This window comes from Kryptolebias marmoratus, linkage group LG11 (genome assembly GCF_001649575.2).
Source record: "Kryptolebias marmoratus isolate JLee-2015 linkage group LG11, ASM164957v2, whole genome shotgun sequence".
NCBI classification, from domain to species: Eukaryota; Metazoa; Chordata; class Actinopteri; order Cyprinodontiformes; family Rivulidae; genus Kryptolebias; species Kryptolebias marmoratus.
The window spans coordinates 5,440,147-5,467,907 of NC_051440.1; the positions used below are offsets into that span (position 1 = coordinate 5,440,147).

Sequence of the window (27,761 nt, forward strand, 5' to 3'; positions counted from 1 at the left end):
GAAGAAACAGATGTAAAAGATTCTGTTTTGAGTTGTTGTGATTCTTATTAACACCTTGCATTTAAATGGGATGTGCTTTGCTTTTCCAACTTGTGCTTTTACTGAGGTGCCTCTTTTTTATTTTCATCTGTATCTTTTATTCTTCTTTGTTTGTTTGCTTGGTTTACCTCTGTCTTCCACACAGGTTCAGAAGAAATTAAAAACATTTAAAAATTAAAAACAACTCATCAGTCTCGTCTTTTTTATCTTTTGACATGAAAATTTTAATTATTGATTGTTAGATTTGACATCTCCTATCAAGATTTATAAAACCCATCTAGACACAAATAGTCTGATCAGACATCACACGTGCATAAAAAATATAAAAAAGAAAAGATAAATTCAACTGCAGTGCGATCTGAACCAGCCAATCGACAGCAGCCCTGACATGCCCATCGTCAGCACTGACACTGATAAATATAGTCATTACAGTAACAGTTTAGATGACGCGACCTGTTGACTCGAGGCTGCTGTATGAGGCCAGACTTATATGACTGTCTGTGACTATTTTTTCCTTCAAACACATCTACTAACAGGAGTTTCAGGAATCATAACGTCTTTAAAATAATACACTGAGATAAAAACATATTATGTAAATTCTGTTAAATGCTTTACTCTCAGTCAAGTAGGTAATTAGATTTTGCCGAACATTAAAATGTAAAGCAATCACTGAATGACTTAACACTCAATAAAGCTTTAAGGTAGAATATTATTTTGATCATACAAATATTTTCGTAATTATTTTTAGATTTTGCATGTTTTTGTGAGAACTCGCATCACTGAAAATGATTTAGAAATTGGCAATAACCTTCTTGAAAATGTTCAAATTATCTTTGCATCTGTTTTAAAGGGAATTTTTCGATCTTTTTAAGAGGAGCTATTTGGGAAGGAATGAATAATTAATATCTTACCTGTTGGACATAGCTTTTTGAACTGCCTCAATTTGGAGAAACAATTTTTACTTCTGGCCAGATTGACGAGCTAAAAACGTAGTCAAAGTGGATTACTGCTGCCTTTAAACAACTCAAGGCTCAAAAGTTTTATTTATTTTTATAAATCTTTACAGTATATTATGATAATCCTGCTACAGTGCTACAGCTTTACATTCGCATTTTCTTTCTGTCGTGTCTGCGAAGGTTTCTCTGGTCTGTGAGTGCAAGTGAGTGCAACTGACCTGCTGGGAAGACATCAGATTGGTGTTGTATCAACACAGAGACTGTTATTACTTCCACTATTTTCTCTCCTGCAGTCATGCTTACATATTGACAGTATTAACACTGTAAGTCCACCTCAAAGACTCGTTCCCCTCTAGGCACGAAGGAAAGACATTAAAAACGTTCCTTAGGCTCATAATTTGTTTGAATAAGCAAAACAAATTTGACCTAAATTGCCCACTTTGTTTTGTTTATTATACTTATTATTTTTTCTTTCTGCCTCCATTTTCCTTCTGTCAATGTTTCTACATGTGCGTTCTCCAACACAGCTCATTTAAAGCCTGCATACGCACAGACTTTGCTTTTTCACATGTTTGTTTTGAGGGACTGACTGTAACAGGGGCCGGAACCACGACTGAGAAGGCAAAGGGGTGGTGGGGGGGTTCTGGGAGGGACCTGGCAGGAGAGAGAAACGGGGTGGGTGCTGAGCTGCTATAAAAGAGAAGGCTGGAGCTGTGTGTGGCATAAGCTCAAGCAGACTGAGACTGACACAAAACGAGAGACAGAGAGGAGACGACAGACTGCAGAGTTAAAAAACAAGCTGAGGGGAGAAGAGCCTGCCAGGGGAGCTTGAAGGTCTCTTTTTCCAGGCTGATTTTCTTCAGTGTGCCTGAGGGCTCAGAGATTTTCTGTCCTGGTTTTTGGGTTAGACTTTGGATGGACTCTTGTTTTGTGGCTCCTGAGATATTTTTCCTTCACATAAGACAAGGCTCCTAAAAGAGCTTTGAAAATCAAGTTTGTGACTGTAGAGAAGAACAAAAGCCTTCCTACATTTTATTAAAATTAAATTTCATCTTACTTCTGTTCTGCCATGGCTGCTGTGCGCCAGATGACCATGGAGGCCTCAAGTTTCCACGTCCTTCCAGCTCATCTCATGGCCGCTGCCATGGAGGAGTTCCCCCAGCAGCTGCCCATCCCCAAGGGCCTAGCAAAGGGCAAGAGCCGCTCCCACCGGCCCCGTGAGGCCCGCTTCAAAACCCAGCCCGTCACCTTTGCCGAGATCGCAGAGGTGGAGGAGGAAGGTTCGTCCCCCCTGGAAGAGGAAAGGGCCCGTCGCTCCTTCTTGCAGTCTTTGGAGAACCTGCGGCGGAGCACCCAGACCCTCCACTGCCCTCCGGGTGCCCATCGCAGCTGCACCCCTACACAGACCAGCCTGGACTCCAGTGACTCCGACTCCACCCAGTGAGGAGAGGTTCAGCACACCTGTCTCCTGGCTCTAATGTTCCTCACTTTACCTTACTGACATTTCAAACGGAGGCCAACTGAACTGAACTAAAGTGGCCTATACCCACCGGCCTGCCTGTAAGCTGCTGCTGCTGCTGCTGCTGCTGCTGCTGCATTTAGTTCACTAACATCCAGCTTGAAGATGCTCTTCATGTACACAGGCTAAGACTTTCTGCCACAGGCTGGTTTCACTGCTGTACAGATCTGATGTGTGTGAAGGTAGATGACGCAGTGTTCCCTCCAAATGTATTCCTTTTCTACAGTAGATGTTTAAATATCACAGATATTTTTCCAATTCGAAGATGTATGGCTTATTTGTTTCAACCCAGATTTTTCTATTTGACCACTAATGACTGAAAGAACTGTTAAAAGTGTGAGCATTGTCTGTAAATACACTGAGAAAGAAAAACACTGTGCACTTAAAGTGGCCTGGCCGTCACTGAAGCTGTACCACGACAAAGCTTTGTCAAATGTCTCGACTTTCGTTTTCGAAGAAATCTGAGCTCCTGCTGTAACTTCTGAACACATATTGCCTTTCCAAATGTCTTTATTTTGTATGTATTTATTTTTGTTTTATTATGTTGTTCATAACGAAGTGAAGCTTTATAGATGTAATATATTATTTCACTTTTTGACTTCTTCACACAATGACATTTAAAGCAACTGATAACCTTTATACTTCATGGTTATTTAACTTTATATCTGTTTTATGTTTGATGAATGTACTTTAATAAATATTTTCAAATATATGAAGTAATTTTCTGTTTTCTAAATGTCTTTTTGAAGTCTATGGGTTTAAACAAAAGATTTTAGACAGTGACTTGCCACTTTGTTTTCTGTCAAACAAATAATCATAATGAAATGATAGTGCTGGTGTTCTTTTTTCTCACTCAACATAATGAGTGAGATGAGTTTAATAATAACATCCGAATTACAAAGACAGGAAGTGATAAATAGGTTCAGATGGCCATTCATCACCAGTGTTGTTGTTCTGATAAACTGATTTCTGACCCATGTTTACAGTCAGTGCTCGACCTGCATCTGCTGCTTGGCCCGTGACGCACTTTCAGTAATGTCAGGTTTCCATCAGTCACCTCAGCCACAACAACCTCCCGCCTGTTGTATAACAGGCCTTACAGACAGCTGCTGCAGCTCCTCCTCCCCCCCCCCCCCCCNCTCCTAATCCACCTGGTGTCAGGTGAGCCACAGTAACTTCCATCTGAGAACAACTCAGAAGAATGTGGCTGACAGAGAAATGATGTTTAAGGGTCTTAATTAAGAATTTGCTTAAGTTGCATACAACTAAAGGAAAAATACATTCTGATTAGGCAAATTTTAGGGGATTTAATGAGGAATAATGGCTTTAATGCTGCACACTAATTATTGTGTGACAAAGAGAGTAAATCTCTGAGAAATAAATCAGAGATTAGCATTTTTACCACCCGCCTTTCAATTTTTGTTTTTTGTGGTGGGTGATAATGTTTTAGCTTGTGTGTGTGTGTGCGTGTGTCTGTCTGTGACCAAACTATTGCAGTAGTGTTTTTAATCATTCTGTGACCTTGGCGGAGATTCTTCTAGTTTGTGTTTCTAGTTTGAGATGTTGTGCTGCCTTTAAATTCAAAATTAGATTTATTTTTTCACAAAAAATGCTACTACTGTTTTTGTCTTAACATTTGATATGTTTACAATGTTTTTTTGTGAATTAAACATGGGTTCCTGAGATTTGTAAATCATTGCATTCTGTTTTTATTTACATTTTAGACAACTTTGCCAACTTTGTTGGAATTAGGGCTGTAACATTAAAGGGCAGCACATAAAACAAATTGTACAGAAGTTATATTTGGCCAGCTGACTGAAAACAAGTTTAAAATTCACATTTTTGTTAATTATCCTTGAAATAAAGTGTCAAGTACCTTCAAACGTAGCATGACTGGTTAACAGATGACATTCCTGCTGCAAAGATTATTTCAAACTTAATTAATTCAAATAAAATTTTATATATTTCTTGTTTTGTTGTTTTAAAACTTCAAATTAATGCTCAAAGTTTAAGGTTTATTATGTAATCCTTGTCCAAGAATTGTCTTTTTTTTATGAATGATATATGTGCTTTAAGATGGGACATGTAAAAACAACGTTGTTGCAGTTTCAAGTAAAGAAATCTCTTAATTGTTTAGTTTTGGTTATAAATGACATAGAGGTCTTGTTTAAACATTTTACTGTGGGGCTGTCTGTTAATAAACAGTAATAAATTTCCTAAAGCTTGTTTTTACTATCTTTTTTATATTATTTCTTTTAGTGCCTGCAACCAATCTGCACTTTCAAAACGTTCATAGAATAATACAGTGTGCTGCAAAGTATTCACACCCATATTCTTTCTATCGTGTGGCCTTACAATTTACACTAAATAGTCCAGACTAATGAGTAAAAAGGAGGAAAAGCTAAAAACCTTTGCAACCCACTGTATGTTAAATTTATTCATTCCAACATATTTTGATTTATTTTGACATTTTTTGTCAACTATTTGCAGATATGGTTCTTTTAGAGAGGAACACAAAACAACAAAATGTCCCCAAAACAAGCAGAAATGGTCTCCAAAGCAAGCTCGTCTGTTCTGGTGTTTTTAATGCAAACAGAAGGCAGCAGATTGGCCCCTGTGGGGACTGGGAGGTTGTATTTTTAAGGTAGCTGAGACCAGAAAGGGTTCAAAGACAGCAGTGAATGGAGACTGTCCCACTCCAGTGATGTAAAAATGACTTAATTTACATCCAGTTTAGCCAACTCAAGTGTTGAGCTCTCACAGGATGAACAGCATGACTAATATCTGGTACAACGATTGCTCGGGAACAAGAGTCCTCTCCTGCATGTATAAAGCATCTGTTCAGTGATTCCACCCACAGCCTGGAGAACATTATGCTAAGCACCCTGTTTGTGGTATTGTGTGTTCGTATTGTTTTAATCTTGCCCTAATTACATTTTTATGAATCTGTTGACATTTATCGTGGTGGCTGTCTCCTGGGCAATTCCCTGCTTGATGAGCTTAGGGACACAACAAACTCAAAATAAGCAGCTAAACATGTTGAGACGTCAAATATTGTACAGATAACATAAAAGTATTTCATTGGGATGAAATTTAAAAAACAAATGTAATCACATATTCCTTTACATTATCTTTCTCATCTAGTGTGTGCATATGGGGAATTAAATTTTTGGCTGTTTTATTTAGCGGAAAATACTTAAAAGCAACATCTTGTGTGAAAAACAACAGTTGTAATGTGTAAAGAACTACATCCTAAAATTCTAATTCTAAAATTATTTCACAGCAAAATCATGTTTGTTTTATTTTACACGGGCTCCATTGTTTTGGTTTTGATCTAAAAATGGTCAATCCTAACTCACGTGGACAAGCCAAATGGCTTCTGGAGAAAGATTTTATGGTCAGACAAGACAAAACGTTATTTGGCCACAATGACAAGAAGCATGTCTGGAGGAGTGAAGGTAAGGCTTTCAAACCTAAAAACACTGAACCAGCTGTCAAACATGATGGTAGTAGCATCATACTGTGGTACTGGCGCATTGCACAAAGTGGATAGAATAATGAAAATAGAGGACTACCTCCAAATTGTTGCTAGATGGTTGAAACTTGGACACAGCTGGGTGTTCAAAGTGGACAATGATCCTGAACGTGCATCAGAACTGGCTTATTTAGTGTTTTCTAAGGTTAGTGGGCTGTAGCAGCCATCTTCAATTGACTCTAAAAGTTAATAAATTGTAGATGTACATCCGATGATTCAATCCAATGATCCAGTGATTACTTTCTTTGAGTTTCAGCCCATTCTGTCCAATTGTTCATGAGATATTTTACAGGCAGACACAGTTGACTCTAATCGTTAATCTTGTGCACTCAGTTAGTGATCAAAGTATGTGTTGAAAAATTTTTTGTAGCTACAATTACACCAAATTTGAACTCAATATTCGTTAAATTAGCTGAGTTACAGTCATGTTTGTTGCTAATAAGGTTGCTTAGCTGTGGTGATCATCTTAAAAGGGATTGACTCCAAAAGTTGAACAGTTGTAAATGTACAGTCAATAAATACTTTCTGAAAGTTCCATTAAAATTTGTTCTGTGGTTCAAGAGATATTTTGCTAACAGACAGACAACAAACACAGACACAGACACAGACACACTCACACACACACACACATGGGCTAAACATTATTGCTGCTTCACCTTCAGCAGCAAGTGATAAAAATGCGGTATAATAATTCCACTCAAAGATTCAAATAAATCATTAAAAGTTCAAGATAAATATATCCTTTATGTCCATAGTAAGTGGATGTAAACATCTGACCGCAACTATACATGATTATATTACTCATTAGTCTACAGTATGTGTTGATTTATTTAGGCCTTTACACATTCTGTTTAATGTTAACATCTAATTCTGAAGATATTTTTTACAACTTACATTTTAACAGGAACATTGTTTACAGGTCAGAATATGGTCATCATGGTGTCCTCTGCTGGTCATAAATTCATCTTCAGCTTTTAGTTTTCTAAAGCAATTCCAACAAGATGTTTTTAAGACATTTCAGAATTATGAGATTTTACCTCTAGATCAGTGAACGCTGCTTTCAAATTTCATGTGGCATTTAAATCAGAGCTGGATGATTAGATGAACAGATGAATGGTGAATAATATGTTTAAACACTGTCTGCACACTAAAAGCAATTATTCAGTTCCAGGAAAAAAAAGATTTAAATGTGTTTAAGTTTGATTGGATCTAAATATAATTAAAAGTGTAGCATGACTACCAATACTTGTACATACATGCACCACATGTTGTGTACACTTTATCTTACCAGATGCATGTACCCAGAAGTATTTGTATCTTTACCATCTGGTCTCCTTACTTGGAGAAGTCTGAAGGGACAAAGTAAGCGGAGCACAAACTGTGTGCATTTAGCACAAACTGTGTGCATTTAGCACATCTTTTATTTCTAAGCTCTTGTCTCCCCCTGATGCTGCAGAATGGAAGTACTTATAAAACTGAGGTCTGTGTTCTGTTCTGATTAAATCTCCTGTAGTGTTTGTCCTCCTTACTCAAACATAAGAGGGCATATGTGCCCCAAAAATGTTAAGTCCATTTCATGTAAAATATGAGTGCACAAGAGGATAATTCAAACCGTTTCCAAGGCTTAAAAAATGCAGTATTATTCATTGTGCTTTAAATAGTTAAATGTTGCAGACTAATTTTGCAACCCTGAGACCAGTTTTGTTAGCAAATTCAAAAACTACTTATAGTATGTCAACAATTCTGAACAAATATTTCTGTATTTTTGCTAGAGTTACACTGTCTAAATTCAAATATGGTTGCACGTGTATTTGTGCTATGTTGTAAGAAGAAAAAAATTCGGTTTGCAAGTGGCCAGCCGTTTTAAAAGTTAAATGCAGGCAGTGCCTGTCAATCTTTTAACCCCGCCCCTTCTTATTTCTTATTCATAAAACACAGACGTCTACGTTTAACTGACTAAAATTGTGTCCAATGAAAACGCTTACATGGACTTGTGACGTACTTTTGAACCTTTTTTTAGACCAATCGCGTGAGCGTTGTTGGCGATTTAACCAATCAGAGTTTGAGGTGGGCTCTAGTTCAAGGAGCGCGAACAGTTGAGGATTGTTATGAGAAAATGGCGATTATGTTGGCGAAGTATGCCAGAAATGTTGCGTGGACTCGCTAAACACTCTTAATAACTGTTTTAAAGTTCGGGCGCGTTGTGTTTATTCCGCAGGTACGACGTCATTTAATATACCTAATAATTAGAGAGAAAGATTTAGCTGTAGCGTAACTTCTGCTAAAAAATGATTTGGTGTAGTTTGCTAGCAGGTTGTAGTTAGCCGACCTATGGCTAAGTCAAAGTTTCTACATTCAACGGCAAAGCAGTTGGGTCAAAAATCTTAAACTGGAGGGGAGTTGTCCTTTATTTGACCGAGACTAGCGTGTTTTCATGGCATAACTTGGAGATTTGGAAACGGCCTTTCCGCCGTCGTTGTTAACGTTATGGCTTTGCACAACTTAGTTTTTGTTATTGACGTTGATAATGATGGCGACAGGTCAGACGATCGACTGGATGTCCAGAACCATTTCGTTAAACGGGGCATATTATACATCCTGCTGCACTTCGGCTACAAATATGGGTTCGAGAAAGTGCGCTGGGGTTATAAGTTCTTCCAGTCCAAAAGTGGTCGTAACAACGCCAGCGTCATATCCCGAGTTTCCGACTTCAAGGAGCTTCGACACAAGACATTTGAGGACTTCGAGCAAGAGTTTGACTCGAGGTTGGACGGGAAGGACAGAGTGGGCTGTTCTCAGCAGAAGCAGCGGTCCAGTAAGTCGGGTTCAGTCCAAAACGCTCTTAAAGAGACTCTGCTGGACTTCCAGTGGGACAGACCAGACATCACCTCTCCCACCAAACCGTCCCTGAGGCCCAGGAAGTCTAGTCGAGCAGGAAACCCCGACCTGTTACATGAAGGGGACGCTTCCATCAGAGGGAGAAATGTGGTGTTTATTGTCTCTCAGTGTCCGCGATCAAAGACGCAGCTTGTGGACTATCTGTCTTTAAAAGACGATGAGCTGCCAGCAGATGTGACAGAATATATCCTACCGAAGAGCCTGAACCACATGTTGGCTCAGAAACAAGTTGTCCTGCACTGGATCGACTGTAGATCATATAATCAGGTGAGTACAGAAACCAGACTAACGAGACCTGTTTTAAAAAAAATACCTTTAGCTATGTGAAGTCAACTCTGTCTGACTGTTAGCAGAATATCTCATGAATCAATGGTCAGGTTTTAATGAAACTGTATGAAAAAGAAACCATTGTAGATCTACAACTGATTAACTTTTGGAGTCAGTCTAATTCAAGACGGCTGCCACAGCTAATTGACCTGAGGAAATACAAAAATGTCTGTAACTCAGATTTTTTTAGAGATTGCTCTAAAATTTGATGATGTGGTAGTAGCTGAGAATGATTCACAACACAAACTCTGAGCGCAGCATCTTGCCATATTACTTGAGATTGTGCACAATTTTCAAGATTTAACCGTAACGGCTATGACTTATTCATTTCTCATCATAAAGTGATTTCAATTTAAAACCCTAGAATGAAAGGTGGCAGGTAATATGCAAATCTTCAAGGAATGCTAGGCTAACTGGCTAATAATAACATGTTTCACAGCAAATGTTAACTTAAAGATGTAGTGTTTTGGAGATACTGTTATAAATGACAATTAAATTACTGATGCAATTAGTAGCTTGAAATTACTGCATTATTATGCTCAAATAGTTTTAGAAACTAGAAAAACACATTTAATTTTGAATTTGATAACTAATAACATTTTTTTCCAAATAATACTTTTTTGACAATATTTTACTGTCCATGGTCTGAAAAGTTTACTTTCTCTGTAGTTTAACATGGGCAGATGTTTTAATATAGTTATGTAATCAATACATAACCCCATATTCACTATATAAACACTTGATTGTTATTTCACAACAACAAAAAGAGCTTAAGTCCCCACTACATAATTACAACCTTTAGGATTATTTATCTTGCAGGGCTGCAGGGGGTCAGTGCCGTGTTCTTGTAATCCTGAGGTTGCAGGTTCAAACCCAGGTTGTGGTTGTGTGTAAAACAATTGCGCAACAATTGCTGTTGCATAAAACAATTACCAAATTTGCTCGCTGTGGCAACCCATGAAGAAGGGAGCAGACGAAAGAACTTAGGATTATTTATCTTGCAGGTTATGAGCTGCGAGGACTGCCCTGGCTCTGAAAAGCTATCTGAGGTCCTAGCTCAAGTGGGTGGCAGAGTGATCTCGGCGGTTGCTCTGATGAACCTCTGCTGCGATCGCCAAGCAGACTCAGGCTTCACGAAAGAGGCTTTTCCATTCAGGCCCAGCTTCAACTATCTCCTGTCTTCTGAAAGTCTGTACCGCCTAGCTTTTCCTGCCATCACTGGTCTTCTGCGCTGGGACCAAGGTTTGTTGTCAGAAATAAGATTACTTTTAACATGCAAGCATCAGATGCAAACAATAGTTGTATAAAGTTGACTAAACATAAACAGTATCCCAGCTGCAGTGATGAGTGATAGAGGTCGTAATGACGTGTTCTTCTGTCTTGTAGTCATTAATTTGTATTGTTTTATTTTTCACTAAACCAGGGAGTGTGACTCTGAGTTGTGGTGTCATGGTGGAGCCAGTTTCTCGCAGACAGAAGCTTCTCCAGGAGTCTGTAGAAATGTGTCTGAAGGGAGTGCTGCAGGGCTGGGATGCTTCATCACTCACACAAACACCCACAGAGACCTGGGTGCTTCAGGCCTCCAGTAGCAACGAGCAGGGAGCTGCTGCCTGCCACCAACTCTTACAGAAACTGTCCGGTCTTTCTCTTCACATGGTGAGACATCCAAACACAGCAGTGCAGTTTGTCACAGGACAGGAGTTTATGGGCTTATTCTGTGATAAAATGCTCGCTTTTCGAACTACACTTTTAAACTGTTTTGGCAAAATAAGTAATGAAAATGTACATGTTGTTGTTCAAAAATCCAAATTAGGCCCTTTCGGATGTGTAGCATTGTTTTAACTTCAGTCTTTTAAAGCAACTGCATTCAGACATTGCAGCGTCACAATTTTCTCACAGCAGCTTCTCATCTTGCTGTAACAGTTCAAATTAGCATCCAGAAAATGATTTGACTGTGTAGGAGGGGTGGACGAAAGCAGCTGAAAACATTTCTTCTCCTGTGTAATTATCTTACCGAACATTGGCTGTTTAAAAAAAGAAAAATATGATGTCATACTCACATTTAAGTGTCACAAGTGTAGCTGCAACAATGTCACAAAATGACTTTTTTTTTTGTTTGTTTTTTTTTAGAAAAGCTGTTTTTTCTTGTTAATGTAAGTGCTGCGGATCAGACTGGTGTATTGAAAAGTGCAATGTAAATTTTATTAGGTACAATCTCATAAAATTGTCTTTCAAAAATTTAAAAGCACTACCAATCTTCAATTGCAGCAGAGTCGTTTGTTTTTAGATGCATTTTACTGCCTTTCATTTAAAGCAAATGTTCACATGATTAATAACACAGCATTGGGTCATATCCGTATTTGAAATAAATAAATATCCCCCGATAGTGATGATGAGTCCATATTTGCAAATGGGTGCAATGTTTGCAGCAAATATCCGAATGTTTTATTTCTCCTGTATGCAATTAATGACTCACATGTAATCTCCTTCCTTTCCATGTTTTACTTGTTCCCACAGCTTGCAGAGGTCAAAGATAATGGACTGTGGTACTCGGCTGTCTTCTCCCCACTGTCATTCTCCACAGCTCTGCTGACCGTTCTTCATCCAGTAACTCAGTGTGACCACTTTTTAAAGACTGAGATGATTAACCCGATCACAGCTGAAACGTCTCCTGATCTACCAGATGTAGTCAACAGTGTCCTGGGAGTAATTTATGACATCATGAACAAAGATGGAGATGAGATCAATGGTAGGAATTAAAGCAAAGCTGGTATTAGCGTGTCAGTGCATGCATTTCCTAAAAAGTCACAACTCAGATTTTCTAAACCTAATCTTGGTTATAGATATAAATCAGGTCCCTTTTTGTTACATCTACTCTTACTCCTTTGCCCTTATTTCAAAAGTCCAAGAAGTAATGGTTAAAATATTCAGATTTTAAAATGATACCAAACATTGATACCAAACAAAATAGGTTGGACTGCATCAAACTGTACATTACAACAATTGGTGTGACAGTAAAATAGATTTGAGTTTTTTTTGCTAGCACAGTTCCTACCCATTTGTTTGAATTGTCTCCCTCAAACTAATTTAGTTTGAAGGACAAAATAGCCCTACCTCTTTGATTTAGACACTTCTACCCTGCTTTATCAACATGCAACTAAAGGGTACAAGAAAGAGTGAAATGGGATTCAGCCTTTGTCAGAATTAAATTATTTTCTGTCAGAAGGTATTGTTAGATAGTTTTGCTTTAACATCTCTTCTTTTAAACAAAATACAAATGAAATAGTATTGTGGTTGTATTGTAGACTCATTATAAATTGATGAAACCTGCAGTTTCATTGATGATGAACAAGTGAAAACATGTTTGAAAATCTCTTAAATCTAAAACTGAACATCCATTCAAAAAACATGTAAAACAGAAACAGGTCAGTGTTATGTTTTTGGTAGGTAAGAATCGGCTGTCTTTGCTAATTGTTCAGTTGTATAAATTCCTGTCTCGTCAGTCTTTTTTTTCCTATTCCTCTTGGAAAATGTGGTAAATCATCATCAAACTGAATTTAGCTTAAGATGTCTCTAATAACACTATGAAATTTTGGGGCAGAAACAGACAGCAAAAGATTGTTGAAATCAGCAGTGATCACCCTTGACCCACGAGGTGTCAATCTGTGGAGTTTAACATCCATTTTATACAGCTGCAATGTTAGAGCACGGGCTGATCCATGATCTTGACCTTTGACCTTGAACTTTCTCTGGATCACCACCAAAATCTAATCACTTGTTCCTTGCACCATGTTTGATATTTCCTGAAAATTTCACGAAAATCCATTCATTGCTTTTTGAGTTATCTTGTACAAAAACTTTGTTTTAATAGCTCAAAAACTTTAAGTTATTATTGCCATAGATTTAAACTATGAATTTGTAATATATAGTATATTTATTATAGTCCACTTGCTCCTTTTACACCCACTGTTTTGAAATTATTCTTCTCTGTGGTCCAGATAATCTTGTATTGAATTTTGTGTGATTTGAGAACGCTTTCTAGAAACTGGAAATACTAAAAACAGAAATATGTTTCATAATAGCAACATTATTCTACTTTAGATGTGTGTGTCATTGAAGTGTACACATTTGCTTTTGTTGAATCAACAGATGATGTAGATGATCATCCAGTACCTGAGTGGGCTCAGCAGGAGTTCACCCAGAACCCACAGACAGCAGACATGTTGGAGACTTGGTTCCCCCAGTCGGACCAAGCCGGTGTGAGCACTCAGTTGATGGAATCAATGAAGTAAAATACCTAAAATTTCATAAATGTCTTGTTGACAGAATAATGTTTTTTTTTTGTCGTTGTTTTTTTGATAAGTTAGTATAAATTTAAAAAATAACAAGACCAATCAAAAATATCCTGATGTCTGTTTAACACTGTTCCAGATTGCTTCATGCGGTTCCAGAGCAAGAAGCGGATGAGGAGTTTTCTGCCCCTCAGCAGGAACTGATCTGTGGTCTGTCTGAACTGTACCAGGGATCACAGGACTCAGTCAAGAAGAGGGGCAAGAAACGTAAGCAAACATTTATTTTTGTGTTCTAATTTTTGTCTGAAATTGACTTTTCATTTCGATAATCAACACTGTAAAATTTTATTTAGAAATTTAAACATTCATTTAATTTAACTGTTCATTTTCTTGTCCTACACTTTAAACATCTTTATGAAAGATTTTATATTTATTTTTTAATTTTCCGTTCATGCCCTGACCTGCAGGTGGCGCTCACTGTACACCAGTGAAGCAGAAAATGAAGACAATGAGCCGCTCTTTGCAAATGCTGAATGTGGCACGTCTGAATGTCAAAGCCCAGAAAAACCAGGCAGATTCTGATCAGCTCGGGCCAGAGTGTAGGGGATCAGACAGACCAGGGAGGAGACGTGACAGGAGCAAATCTGAAGGAACGAGGACAATCAGTGAGTGCCCCCGTTCAGACGTAAACTAAATGTTTATCACACAACAGTCACTTTTTAGCCTAATAATTTCAAATAAATAACTTATTTTGATATGGAGACTTGAAGTAATGGATCTACTTTGTTTGCTCAGGTTTCAGCAGTGAGGAAGAACTGCTGTCTCATCTGACGGCCATTTATGACAAGAATGTAGCAGAGAGGGACCAGTCTCTCCTAACAAGTGTTCAGCAGCTTCTGACTGATGTAAAAACTTTTCTTATGGCTGAATCAGGCTGGGAGGTGAGACTTGTGATGTCCTTTAAATATGTTTAGAAGTTTGTCTGTGTAACATCTTTGTTGGTTCTTTTTAATATAATCAGGAAAGTAATGCTTTTATTAGTTATTCAGTTTTTAGGTGCTTAATTGTAGGAAAGCATTCATTTTGATTTCTCTGCCCCCTAAGTTTGTATTTTATTTGTTACCGCTTGCTGTTGATGGGGGAAAGAGCTATAATGTTGTTACCTGTCTCTCTGTGTGTTTGTCTCATAAACCACTGAACAGATTTTAATGAAACTATCAGAAAATTATCGTTAAATGTACATCTACAGCTGATAAAATTTTGGAGTCACCCCAGTTTAAGATGGCCACCACAGCTAACCAACCTTAGCAAATACAAAACTGACTTGAACTCAGTCAGTTTCACAGATACTGAGCTAAAATCTTGTGTAGTAGTAGCTGAGAGTCATTCACAACACACACTTCAATAACCCCATCCCTCATCATTATAAAATGATCTCCTCTTTTAATTTAAAGTTTGCATTTTGCTAAAATTAAACTTTATTACATAATTGTATTGCTTGTTTAAAAGTTTGCTGATGAAAATGCAACCTTGTTTAAAAAGTGGGTAGCTTTATTTACTTTAGGTAAAGTTAAGAAAGCTAATGTGCTAGCGATGAGTATTTATTTATTTGTTTGTTGTTTTGTGTTATAGGTAAAGGCAACCTTATTTGTCCAACAGCACCTTCTGAAGCCCAGCAAATCAATCCGACAGCTTTATGGAGTCTCTGCTGATGCTGATAAAAAAGTCAGAGAGTGAGTGGTTTATCACCCCTAGTTTTAACTTGTTTTTAAATCTATACAAAAAGATAGCATTTTCCATTGTCTTTTAAATGAAAGTGAGCTTGTTCCTGATTCCAGTCAGTAAAATTCAGAATAACACAGACCGTCTAATTCAGGTGCCAGCTGCAGGTGGTGTTACGGCTGGAGTTGTGCAGACTTTTCTCTTCAACCCAGTCTGACTCTGTGGATGCTGATCAGATGGCAGAGGAGGTGAGTGGGTCAACACTTCAGAGTACAAGTTTGTTGTAAACATCTTTGACTAGAAGGTGAAACGCTGAAAAATAATCATCAGAATTATAAAACATAGAATAAAGTCTGTTCTGAATTGATAAAGTAAGTTGTACCATTTTATTTTCCTCAGGCTGCTGAAATGCTCAGAATAATCTCACTAACAAAAGATCCAGTATACCTAGCTAGGTTCCTTCAAGATGAAGTCCTTCCAGGGTGAGTGTGTGGGGCTAAATCTTGCACAAATGTTTTTTTTTTTTTTTTAAAACAACTAATATCATGTTTTGTTTCAGCTCGGCATGCTGCCTCAAATATGTTGTAATTTAGGAACACGTTTTAAGGAGACAATTATTTCTTATATTTCTCATATTTCTTAAGAATGTGAAGAATTTGCCCTTCTCCATCACGGCAGGTTTCTGACTGCTGTTCCCAACGTGCTTGGAGACATCTACCACAGTCTGGGTATTCAGCTGCCAGACGCTTTAGTTTCTGCTCTGCCGGCAGACTTCTTCAGCGACGAATCAGTTGCCAAAGAAAGCATTTCTCCGTTTGCCTCCTCGCCTCCCGTCTCAACACACAGCCAGGTTTCAGATGGCAAACATGACTTGCAGGACCTGCGAAATCGTTCAGCCAATAAAAGGAGGTGGGGATGCACGTCTGCTGGAAAGGAATCGTCACTGTTGAAGTTTATTGAGAAAGACCAAGAATGAGCTAAAATCCAAAAATCTTGAATATTAAAATAAAATGAAGACATTTGAGTTTAGATGATATACATGTTTTAGTGTCTCAGAATAGAAATTTGAGGATTTGGGGGGTATTTATTGAGTTATGGACTTTAATTTTGTAATTTGTGGTCTTCAAAGGAGTGGCAGGTTGACTCGTCATCGCAGTATGACTGAATCAACACAGAGTCTGCGTCAAATAGAACTGCCCAAGAAGAGGACAAGAGCTGTAAGATGACTTTTTAAAAATGTCCTTATTTACTTCACCTGAAACTGTAATAAGTTTCTTTTCTGACATGTAAGATGTTGTTTAAATATCTGGTTTGTATGCTTGTTTTTGTTTTTATTAGTCCAAAACAACGGTTTCTATTGCTTTCGAGAAATCTGTGAAAGATCCTAAACCTCCGAAACAAGAAACCCAAGGTATGTGCAGGATATTAGAGGGAACTTTTGTGACTTGCTATTGAATGTAAAATGTTTATTGTTGAATATTGTGGTCTAAGTGAACCTTCAGATGTACTTTTTTCTGAACCTTGCAGCTGTTTGGATGAAACACCTCCCACTAAACAATACATGAGAGGAGGCCATATTACTCTGTTTTTTTAAGATTATAAGCTGTACAAACAGCTTTGAGTAGATTTGCCCTGTATGTTGTTGATTGAGATCCTGCTGCTCGGTTGCAGTACCTAGTAGTTTATTAGTCGTAAAGCAAACCTTTTTAAACTGGGCCCACAATGTCCATAAATCTTCTTTTTAATTTATTTTTTACAAACACTGGGGTGAACAGGAGTCAGTTGTATTTAGCTCTATGCTAAAACAAACTCTGTTTTTACTAAAACTGAAATAATTCACTCCTCTTCTTTTAGTTTGCTATTTGCCTGATAAACTGTTAGGCCTGACTGAAGATCTCTGAAAAAAGCCTCCTCTCAGGCTGACGTGGCATCTCATATTTTACAGTTTAAATATAGGACACCTATATTTAAACTGTGTGTGTATATATATATATATATATATATATATGTATATGTATATGTGTATGTATATATATGTATATGTGTATGTATATATGTATATGTATGTATGTATATGGAAATAGATAACTGAAGAAAATATCCCTATGTTGTTGTTCGAGTTTTTAAACACACATATACTGATCCACAGAGGTGACCAAAGTGAGAAGAAACCTGTTCAATCAGATTATTTCCCCTTCAAAGAAAGCCAAACTACCAAGGAGTCAATCTGTTTCTGCTGTGGAGGGACTGAAACGCAAGCGCTCTCCTGAATCTGAAGGTAAAAAGCTAGTTTATACATTTATTTTGATAAAACAATCACACTTGTTAAATAGTAGGAAAAAAACAATGTTTTCCAGTGTTTAATTGAGCGACTTGACATTTGTGTTTCTTTAAGACTGGGTGTTTTTTTTTTTTAAAGAATTGCTTGTAATAAATTTTGCATATTAATAGGAAATGTTTCTTTTTTTTAGAGAGACACAAGCTTCTTACAAAGAAAGTGTGTGAAACACCCGTCCACAAGCAAGTATCACGCCGCCTTCTGCACCGGCAGAAAATGGGAAGGTATATTTCAGTCAATATCCTTTCATTACTGTTGCGTTAAAATGTAATAAATGTATGTTGAAACAGCAGTAGCTACTAATAATCTTCAGCCTAATTCTTTTTGTTTCCCCGCACAGGAAATCGAACCTCGCAGAGGAGTGCATTGTGGAAGAATCACCAGAAAAACCTGCTGAAGGTATTTTAAGTATATATATAACACATCAAAATGCAAAAAGAATCAAGGACATGATTACGTTTGAACATTTTGGAAAAGAAAACTTATCTATACAGTTATTTAAACTAATCTCAACTGGGCACATCTTAAAACAACCTAATCTGAGAGATGGCATTTGATCATGACCAAATTATTTAATTTTAGAATAAATTTTGTGACTCCTATTTTGTTTGCTCATCCTAAAGCCATAAGTGTATTTTTTAATTTGTGATTTGCTTTTGCTTCAGTTCTAAGAAGGAGCCCAAGAATAAAGAAGTTTGCTCGAAGACACTCCAGCGTTTTCTACTCAAGCTCTCAGCCTCATTCCAGAAACCTTGAGAGGGCTCTTTCTGCATCCCAGCTCAGCCCCAGCGACACCAAAATCTGTGAGGTTAATGTGAAAACGGTTCAGTCTCCCTTTTGGCTTCTTTTTGGGGCTGCTGCTGATTCTCCCATTCGAACCTCTGAGTCCAGTGAAACCAGGACCACCAGGTCGCGGCTGTCGACAGACTCTAGTGTCTTTGAGGTAATGCATCCATTTATTGTGCTCACCATAAATATCACATGCAAAAGCAGATGTTCCTAAAACTTTCTTTTGTTTATAAAATGAGATTTGACCTATTTGTTTAAGTCATGTGTAGCACTGATTAGGGTACCAAAACTAGATAAATCAGAAGACTAGGAACGACTACTGGAGCAGACGTCACTAATTTAAAAAACGATACAGAGAAGGATTGCTTTCAGTACCATGTATTCAGAAAGAATTTAAAGTGAACACCAAACAGAACATGCATAGAATAACCCCAAAAATAAATACAAATATATACACAATACTGCAGTTAACTTTCAAAATAAATGTGCACCAGATTTCTCAATAACACAAAGAACAGTCTCAAATTTTCCCCTCTAAATGGCACCAGTCAGCATCATGTCCATCTGACACACATGAAAGAAAAGAGTCCATGATTTTATTGGTCCAACTATGAGGGGAAATGTCCAAGTGCAATTTGTCCTCACAGGAAAGAGACAAATAATGATTTGTGTGTCAGTATGATGAGATGGAGGGAGAGAACAGACCATCACAGCCTCCTACCAGGCCAATATGGAGGCTTTTTCGGCTACTCCTGGTTTCCAACCAAATTCCATTAGCTCGTCATCCTTCACCCAAAAGGGTCACCTGGCCGATTCCATTCACAGTGGACTGCATGACAACTTCATGACCCAAAGGTCACTGGTAGTAGAATCGGTAGTAAATTTGTCTCCAGCTCTCCCCCTCACACCTGACTGGGGAAAGCTGGGGGTGGCCCATTTTACCACTCCCAGACAATGTGATTGGCTAAATGCATCATGTGACTGGGACTGTCATGCCAACCAATGGTGATGCATCCAGAGCAACAAGGCACACCCAAGGGCAGGCTTTACCCTGGGCTACAATTGTCTGACATGTTTATGAAAATAACAGCACAGATAGTGTGACGGCTGCCCTCGTCAGCTCAGTTTTTACAGCTACATTCATAGAAACTGATTTTATCGATTGTAAAGACACTCGACTCCCTTCTCTTCTGCTAGTCAAGTCTGTTTATCTAAATCTTTAGAGGCCAGTGTTAAAAAAACAATTTGTACTGTGCAAGTTTGTTTGTTTTTTTTATTGTGGGTGTGCTGTGCTGCCAAAGGCGCGTTCAAGTACAGATGGTAAATAGAATTGCTCTTTATGACTCGGGAGAAATAAGTGAAGAAGGACAACAGGGATTTGCATTTTCTAGTTAGAATTATAAAAATTAAATAAAGCAGTGGACCAGCATTACTAAGTCATCACCTGTGAAGTTAAATGCTGAGAATAAAGTTCTTCACAAAGCAAAAAGCCTCAGCAGAAAAGGTTTTGAAATCTCCTTTTAAATGTTCATTAAATATATTACCAGGACAGACCTTTTAAGCAGAAACTCCAACTTTATGTCTAAAATAAAATTGTTTCTGCTTGTTTTTAGAGTCCAAACAAATCGCCAACAAAGTCATCCAGCGAATTTGGGAGCGCCATTATCGGAAATTTGTCTCAGAGGACACGGAGGACACCTAGGACACCTTGGAATACAGGAACCTCCAAAACTCCATCACACAGGACGCTTCCTTCTTCTGTCACAGACAGTCCTGTAGCGGGCTGCTCTGGGTTTATTAAGAGTCCTTACAGACCTTCAGGTGGAGAGCCTCTTGTTGTAGAAACGCCTACCAAGCAAAGTCCCATTAGGAGCCCTTTAAAAGGTATTCTTAAGACTCCCGTTAAAGCCTCCTTTGGATTACAGCTACTCAACAGCCCACTTTCAGAAACTCCCAAGAAGAGTGTCACGTGGTCACCTTCTCCTCAGTGTAGCGTTGTGGAAGACTGTGCTACTTTTAAAGTACCTAAGTCACCTAATACTTCTTCTTTCAGTTCTCCCAGACACATCAGAACCCCCAGTAAAATCAAAAGTCCTGTTCAAACCACAAACGCTAAAAGAGACATTTTTAAGTCTCCAAACAAGATCTGTCATGTAAGCCTGGTAAAACTATCTGAACAGAATTTCTTGACTCGAGAAAAAAATCCGAAGTCATCTGAAAAATGTAACAGGAATGAAACTCCTAAAGTGGGCGATGCTCCTTTGCTATCCACACCACCCTCAGACCAGGCGATCTCCCCTCAGCTCAACAGCAGAACTCAAGAGAAGACCCCCAGTCCTACCCACCAGATGATCACTCGCTCTGGACGTACCCCAACGAGAAGTTCGGAGACTGCCTCCCCATGTGATCCAACAGCTTCACAACTTGGAGTCACTAAACTTTCAGAGGGATCAGATTCCTTAATGAAGTCTCCAGCAAAGGTCCTAACAAACAGAAAGTCTGGTCAAAGTAGTAGAACAAGTAGACATAACTTAAACCTAAAGTTTGAGAGTTTTGGCTCTGAACCAACCTCAGCATCTGCTGAGAACCTTGTGGAAAAGAGTGTGCATTCATTTAAAAAGGAGGAGGAGGCTAAAAGCCCTCCGTCCTCTGAAACTAATTCTAGTCTCCATACAGAGTCACAGGAATCTGAGTCTTCTTATGGTAATTCTGCTACCACTGATGATAGTTTAGATATAGTTGATGCTACAGTTGTAAAGACACAGTTTAACAAATGCCTTAAAATGAACATTAGCTACTCAAGAAAGTCTTCGGTGTCTGGTGAAACCTGTCGGTCAAACACAATTTCTCCGAAACAACATTTACCATCACAAAGCACACCTAGTCGGAGTTATGGCTTCCGACAAACCCCCGACCGCCAACAGAGAGAGGCTGCTGCTCGTTTGGGATATGGAAACGATTTCCCTCGATTTTCAACCCCTAGAAGTCTGGCGAGGTCTAAACTACAAGGAAGCACAAATCCTCCTACCTACCAGGTTGAACTGGAAATGCAGACATCAGGTCTTCCCAAGCTCAAAATTAAACGCACAGATCCGGTGAATGCAGATGACTCTACTTCAGATAGAGGTCCTCAATCAGGAGCTCAGAGCACTTCAGTGGGTGTGAAACCTCACGTGGAAAGTCCAGTGGCTTTATTGTCCAAGCCCAGAGATCCTGCGTGTTACTCTCCATCTCTCTGCGCTCATGTCACTCCAGCCAAGAGCACCCCTGGGAAAGGTGGTAGTGTCCAGACTTACATCTGCCAGTCGTACACGCCTACACGCCATCCTGCAGCAACAATGTCTCCAGTGGCAGTTGCAGACATCCCTCTTACCCCTTCACCTCAGAGTGTGGGGAAAGTGACCCCAGAAAACCTCAACAGCTGGCCTCGCAGGAAAAGAGCTCACATTGGAGTGTTCGGAGGCAAAGATCGGGATCTTAAGGGGGAGCCGCAGCTGGAGGAGTTGCTGGAGGAGGCTGAGCTCGGAGTTAGAAGGTTGCAGGACTTTGAGGACACCGACGAGCCCTTGAGTACCAAAGCAGAACAAATAGCTTTGACTTCCAAACAGTCACCCACAGCTGCGGCTGCCGTTTCTCCTCTCTCACCACTGGAGGGTTTGTTCTGGATGGAAAAGCTGGCTGAACAGAACAGCTGTGCAGATCCTCAGAGAGCAGAAGAAGAATTCATCTGGGCCTCTGACATTGGAGGTGTCAAGTCAGGTAAGCAACACCACAGTACAAGTTTTAGATTTTCGACAATTAAAAGTTTGTGTTATAAATTAAACATGTTTACATTTTTTTCCATTGTTGCTTTGTGGTCTGGAGGATTTAGTAACTGAGCAACATTTTTTGTACCATAGTCTCAAAGCAGATTTTTGATTTTAATCCCAGCTCTGTGGAGTTTACATGTTCTCCCAGTGACTGTGCATTTTCTTTTGGTTGTGCAGTTTCCTTCCACGGTTCAGACATTATGGTTTTTGAGGTTGGAGACTTAACAAATAAATCTAAAGTGATCGTAGGTACAAGTGTGAGCTAACAAGTTGTGTGTGTCTGTTCCTTGCCTCTAGTCTTATTGCAGTTGGGATTGGTTTCAGTCCTCATTTGTGACTTAAAAGCTGAATAAGATGTGAAAGGGTTTTGTATTTTTGTCAGGAAAATTACAACAGTAAACAGCTTTGTGGGGGCTTAACAAGCTTTATCACTGTGGTCATAAGGTTTCGTCAACAGTTTGACGAATGTTTGACACATGTATAAAGTAAAAATAATGTATTTTTACTTTATAATTGGTTAATAGTAAATGGACTGTACTTTTATAACATCTTTCTAGCCAACCAGGCCACTCAAAGCACTTTACAACACAATCTGTGGCCTCATTTACCCATCCACACACACATTCATACAGCACTCTACTAGATCTCTACAAAGCCAACCTGAATAAATCATTCATGCTAATCGGTGTTTTAGATCACATTCATACACCAATGGGGCACATCGGAGGCAACGAGGGGTTCAGTGTCTTGCCCAGGAACACTTCGACATGTGGCAGACTGGTGGCATCGAACCTCCAACTGTCTTATTGGGGGACTCCTGCTCTAACCACTGAGCCACAGCAGCCCTTTAATTGGCAAAAAAATATTATGATAACAGTGTTTCAGCTCAACAGTGATATGTTGTTAATAAAGGAGCGAGAAAAAGCTTTTTATCTTTTTTTTTTTTTTACAATACATTCTAGGCAGTTAATAATAAATAATAAGAATCTTAAGATGAAATTTCAGTAATTTCTTAAAATGTTTGATCTGTATCTTGGCAGTGGTGACCCCTCCCAGTTTAAAGAAGAGAAAACCAGTGACTGCCAGCGGTATTTTGGCTCTCACTCAGTCTCCTTTGCTGTTTAAGGGGAAAACTGGTTCTGCTCAAAAGAGAACACCAAACTTTAAAGGTAAGAATAACTTTTTCCAAGATCTACGTGTTTATCTTCACATTCATTTTAAAATGCAGCATATTGCTGACAGTACAAAGTTTTTTAAAATATTACCCGTTGAAACGTGACACACCTGTCATGTAAGCCACAAGAAAATGTGGTGATTTAAAATAAAACTGAAAAATCACTTTCAGAAACATCAGTAAAATAAAACATTAAGCCCCAAACTGATCAAATAAAATCAGCCTTCGCTAATAAAGGGACTGTTTCTGTAAATACACGCACTTTGATTTTGGAAGAGACTGAACTATATTGTTCATCTTTTGTTTTTTTAAGATAAACAGGAGAAATAAACAAATTTTAGTCTTTATTACTGTTATAATTTTGAGCTCCTTTATGTCTGTGAAAACTTTTCTTCCTCCGAAGGGGGGCGCAGCATAACAAGTTTAGATAGAAATCTTATCTGGTCAGGGCTTAATTGTTTTGAACTGAATCTAAATGTGGAATTAAATGTTTTCTTTCAAAATGAAAAAGCAAACACCCAACGTGAATTTGTGTGGCTCTGCATCAAGCCACTCAGTCATCAGAGCTTTTGTGTTTAGGGAAAAGTGACTGGAGCTCCGCGGCACAACTATTCTGCTTTCACTGAGAACATTAATATAAATAAAATGAGCGTATTTGTTTCATTCCTCAAGTAGTCCGTGTTTAATAGCTTGCAGCAGTCTGGACAATGTGTTGATTGTGACTGAGCTCCACTGAGCAGCTTCAATTTGTGTAATTGCTATGAAAATTGTAGTTTTTTAAATTATTATAGTTATTAGTATTACTATTATTGTCTGTTAATTGTCGTGTGGTTTTGGCTTCATCTAAAAACACATCATAACCACAGGTCGAAGCAGCATAATTATTTTGTGATCTGTTTTGTTAGTTGTATTGGTTCATCTTGAAATTATACCTGTAGGAGTCTGTAGTTTCAAATTTAGAAGCCTGCCTTTTAAGCCTTTTTTTTTTATTTTATTTGGGCAACAAACTACATTACATTAGTGACTTGTGATCTTTTATTTATTTATTTAAAAAGGACAGTGCAAATTATCCTTATATACCAATATAAGTATGTCAGAATTAGCTCAATTGCTAATTTTCATCTGGTGTCCTTTGGCAGGTAAAAGAAAAAAACATAATCAAATAAAAAGTGCAAAAATATAACAAATACAAAAACTAATAAAACTGTTCGTAAAACGGTGTGTAATGGACATCACACACAAACTAGCTGGGCATATTATATGAGTGAGTACACATCTGGTTTGATCTTAACTAAAGTTTAAATTTCTTTGTAAAAACTGATTAATAGTCAGTCTCTGACATGTCCGGTTAATTTATTCTAATACTGCTTTAATATTTTTGGCACCGCCTTTCGCCCAACATGGTCTACTTAGTTTAGGATCTGGTATTTATTCTTCTGAATAAAATAACTTAATGGTCTGTTTAAAACCTTAACCTTGGTAATTTTCAGAGTCTAAAATATTATACTTGCAGGTAATTTGCATGAAAAGGTTTTCGGTCCAATTTTTTAAATTGTCTTTTTGAACAGAGACTTGATAGGTTTTAGCACATTTGGTGTTGTGTTAAACCAGGTCATAAAACAATACTACTTATGAGAAAAGATCATTGTGTGCATATAAGTTTATTTTGCCTAAATGTAAGATCTGAATGAAAGACTGCACCAAGTTTCTGGAACTGATCCACATCATGTCTCTCTCCACTTACGTGAACACTTGGGCCCTCTGCTGGCTGGTGTGGAAAAACTCTCCTCTTTTTTTTCTTTTTTTTATTGTGTTAAGATGTAAATAGGAGTACTGAATCCAGTGAGTTCGAGGTACCATGGCTGCAGATAACACAGCAGCAGCTTCTTGTGTTGTCTTACCATGTGTATACAGTACCGTGCTGAACTTTCACACTTGAACAAACTTTTGGTAAATCATTAACATAAAGACTAAAAAGGACAGTCCCTAATATTTCTCCGTATAATTATTTTAGGCTATTTCAACTTAATATTTGTTACTTTTTTATGGTATTGTGGAAGCATTCCTGCTGGTTTTAAATAAATTACACAAATCTTTCCTATCAATAAAATGTGAAGTCACTCTGCAAAGCTGTCAGCACCTGAAGAAAGTTGGAGGCTTTGCTTGCTGGAAAAGGATGAGTTTGATGCACCTGGGCTGATCAGGGTGAATTACAGCCTGTTCAGATTGGAGTTGTACAGATTATAATTCTTGACAGGGAAAATAAAGCAGGGGGGAAAAAATCACCCCTATTAAAAGTAATAAAAATTCAGCTTGACCTATATGTATCCAATCACCCAATCCTGGATGCATTTCTCTTTTAACTACAATGTTATTAACTTGGTTTCACAGAGGTATATGTTGAGCTGTTTGAAGTCTTTAGAGTTTGTTGTGTAGCATAAATATAACAGGAGTCTTTTATTTAGAGCTTTAGCTTAAATCAATTTAGATAATTTAAATAAATATACTGCATGCACCTCACTGCGGGTCAACTAATTGTGTCTTCCCCTTCTGAACGTTTCAGAAGACGCTGCATCAGAAGCAGATGAAGTGGAGTGTTTGCCTTTCAGCCAGCCAATCAGACGCTCGAGTGCTGGGAGGACCTACAGCAGGAAGAGGCTGCTTCACTGAGCCAATCAAAAACCAGCAGGCAAGCCAAGCACGGACCATTCATCATGTTTTGCACTGTGAAAAAAAGAGCCTTCAGCCGTTAAAGCTTTCTTTCAGGCGTCACGTGAAAGGTTTTATAGTTAAATAAATGTCCCTTCAATCTGCTCTTAGAACCATCACTGGATTTTTGTTTGTTTTTTTATGTTAATCCAGGATCTTTTAAGACCTAAAGTAGATTGGGTTAAAAATCATTTCAAGGATGTTTAAAACTTTATTTAATTATTTCATCATTTTAAAGATGCCGTGTTTTTTGTTTTGGTCTGTTGGAAACTTAAACCATTGAAAATAATAATATTATCTAATGTTTTTTGTTTGTTTTTTTCTCAAAAGTGATTTTTTTTTTTTTTTACAATCAAATTGGTGCTTGGATTTGATTTAATGAACAGTGTTTATTTATTGGTTTGTTCTTTTCTGTTATTTTGTAAATATGTTACCAAACGTTTTGTAAATAAATCTATAGTTTGTCTTTTATTGTTTGAAATCAAAACGCTAACTGCACTTCACTGGTTTCCAAGCTTTTGTGAGCGTTAAGTTCAGTGAGTTTATCTGCTGCCAAACAAGTACGAGGAACCGGAGCACTCATGCTGTTTATTCACCTGCCCTTTCAAAGGTCGGTGCAGTAAAGTCAGATAACACAACACGCCCTTTTTTCTTTTTTTTTTTTTTTTCATTTTTCATCGGTCAGAATAGTTTGGCAAACAAAAGCAACTGCTGTCCACCAATGGTCGGCCACTTAGTTCGTTTTTTCACTCACATTTGATGTTGACGTGTCTAAAAACATTCATCTCTGTGGATGTGGTGTTTATAACTTCGGTATTTATTGCAGAAGATTGATCCAGCAAAGGAAAGAGCCTAGGTTTAGATAATCTAATCAATGAACTTGGGTGATAATTATACCTGGCCACACAAAATTAAATGTAGTAAAACAGTACTGGCCCTTGTCTTTGGTTGTAACTACATTCCATTCCTCTAATTTGCAGCTTTTATCACATTACTTACATGTTATAGAAGGCCAGCCAAGATACATTTACTGTGAAATTAAAAACAAGCATTAGTGAGATGAAAACATTTCTTAGACACCTTATTTAATTCAGTATTTTTTTTTTTTTTATAGTCTATATTCATGGCTAATTTCTTCAGGGTATAGTAATATTTGCCTCTTAAAGGGTTTGCTTTAAACCTTTTCTACTGCTGTGAACTCTGTCCCAATGAATGCACCGAGAACTTTGAACAGATTCGCGCGTTGCACAGATGCAGCGTTAGAGCAAATACAAGGTTCAACTCGTGTTCTTGAAATCAACAGGGATCATCCCAGACCCATCACGTGTTCGTCTGCACAGTTTGACGTTCCTGTGTTGAAGGGTTATCAGTTTAGAGCTCGAGCAAGAAATTATCCACAGACCGCAACAAAAATGACAGAATTAGAGCCAGTCTGGTCAAATCTTTAAAATGACGTTACGCTCAGTGTTTAGAATGATTTGGCTTCTACCACGTCAAACTCTTAGCTATTTTTTTGTAAAATACACTGAGTTTTCAACATTTCTGTGTTGGCTAATGTTGATTAACTGTGAATTGTAAATTGGATAGACTCCAAACATAATCAGTTGTAGATGCACATGCACATCCAGTGATTACTTTGGAAACATTTCTTTAA

The 27,761-nt window shown here is 38.0% G+C and overlaps 2 protein-coding genes across 2 annotated transcripts; both read left to right on the plus strand.

Moving 5' to 3' along the window:
• Positions 1 to 1,708: 1,708 nt before the first annotated feature.
• lg11h11orf96 (linkage group 11 C11orf96 homolog) lies at positions 1,709 to 3,234 on the plus strand. The gene has a single exon (XM_017432846.3). It carries the CDS (start codon positions 2,065 to 2,067, stop codon positions 2,437 to 2,439), a length of 375 nt encoding a protein of 124 aa, XP_017288335.1. The 5' UTR covers positions 1,709 to 2,064; the 3' UTR covers positions 2,440 to 3,234.
• Positions 3,235 to 8,160: 4,926 nt separating this feature from the next.
• ticrr (TopBP1-interacting, checkpoint, and replication regulator) lies at positions 8,161 to 26,410 on the plus strand. The gene is made up of 21 exons (XM_017432829.3): positions 8,161 to 9,214; positions 10,279 to 10,516; positions 10,698 to 10,930; positions 11,792 to 12,023; positions 13,424 to 13,562; positions 13,706 to 13,833; positions 14,034 to 14,231; positions 14,362 to 14,507; positions 15,199 to 15,299; positions 15,443 to 15,536; positions 15,688 to 15,770; positions 15,967 to 16,197; positions 16,418 to 16,505; positions 16,627 to 16,699; positions 17,438 to 17,566; positions 17,760 to 17,850; positions 17,967 to 18,025; positions 18,292 to 18,569; positions 20,029 to 22,174; positions 23,265 to 23,393; positions 25,962 to 26,410. Exons 1-21 carry the CDS (start codon positions 8,537 to 8,539, stop codon positions 26,066 to 26,068), a joined length of 5,601 nt encoding a protein of 1,866 aa, XP_017288318.1. The 5' UTR covers positions 8,161 to 8,536; the 3' UTR covers positions 26,069 to 26,410.
• The last annotated feature ends 1,351 nt before the right edge of the window (positions 26,411 to 27,761 follow it).

Bases quoted from the DNA above. Each gene is read 5' to 3' on its own strand.
- ticrr (XM_017432829.3), top strand. From the start codon at position 8,537: ATGGCTTTGCACAACTTAGTTTTTGTTATTGACGTTGATAATGATGGC. The intron at 13,563-13,705 runs GTAAAATACCTA...ACACTGTTCCAG, and splicing joins CAGTTGATGGAATCAATGAA to ATTGCTTCATGCGGTTCCAG. The intron at 16,700-17,437 runs GTATGTGCAGGA...ACTGATCCACAG, and splicing joins TCCGAAACAAGAAACCCAAG to AGGTGACCAAAGTGAGAAGA.
- lg11h11orf96 (XM_017432846.3), top strand. From the start codon at position 2,065: ATGGCTGCTGTGCGCCAGATGACCATGGAGGCCTCAAGTTTCCACGTC.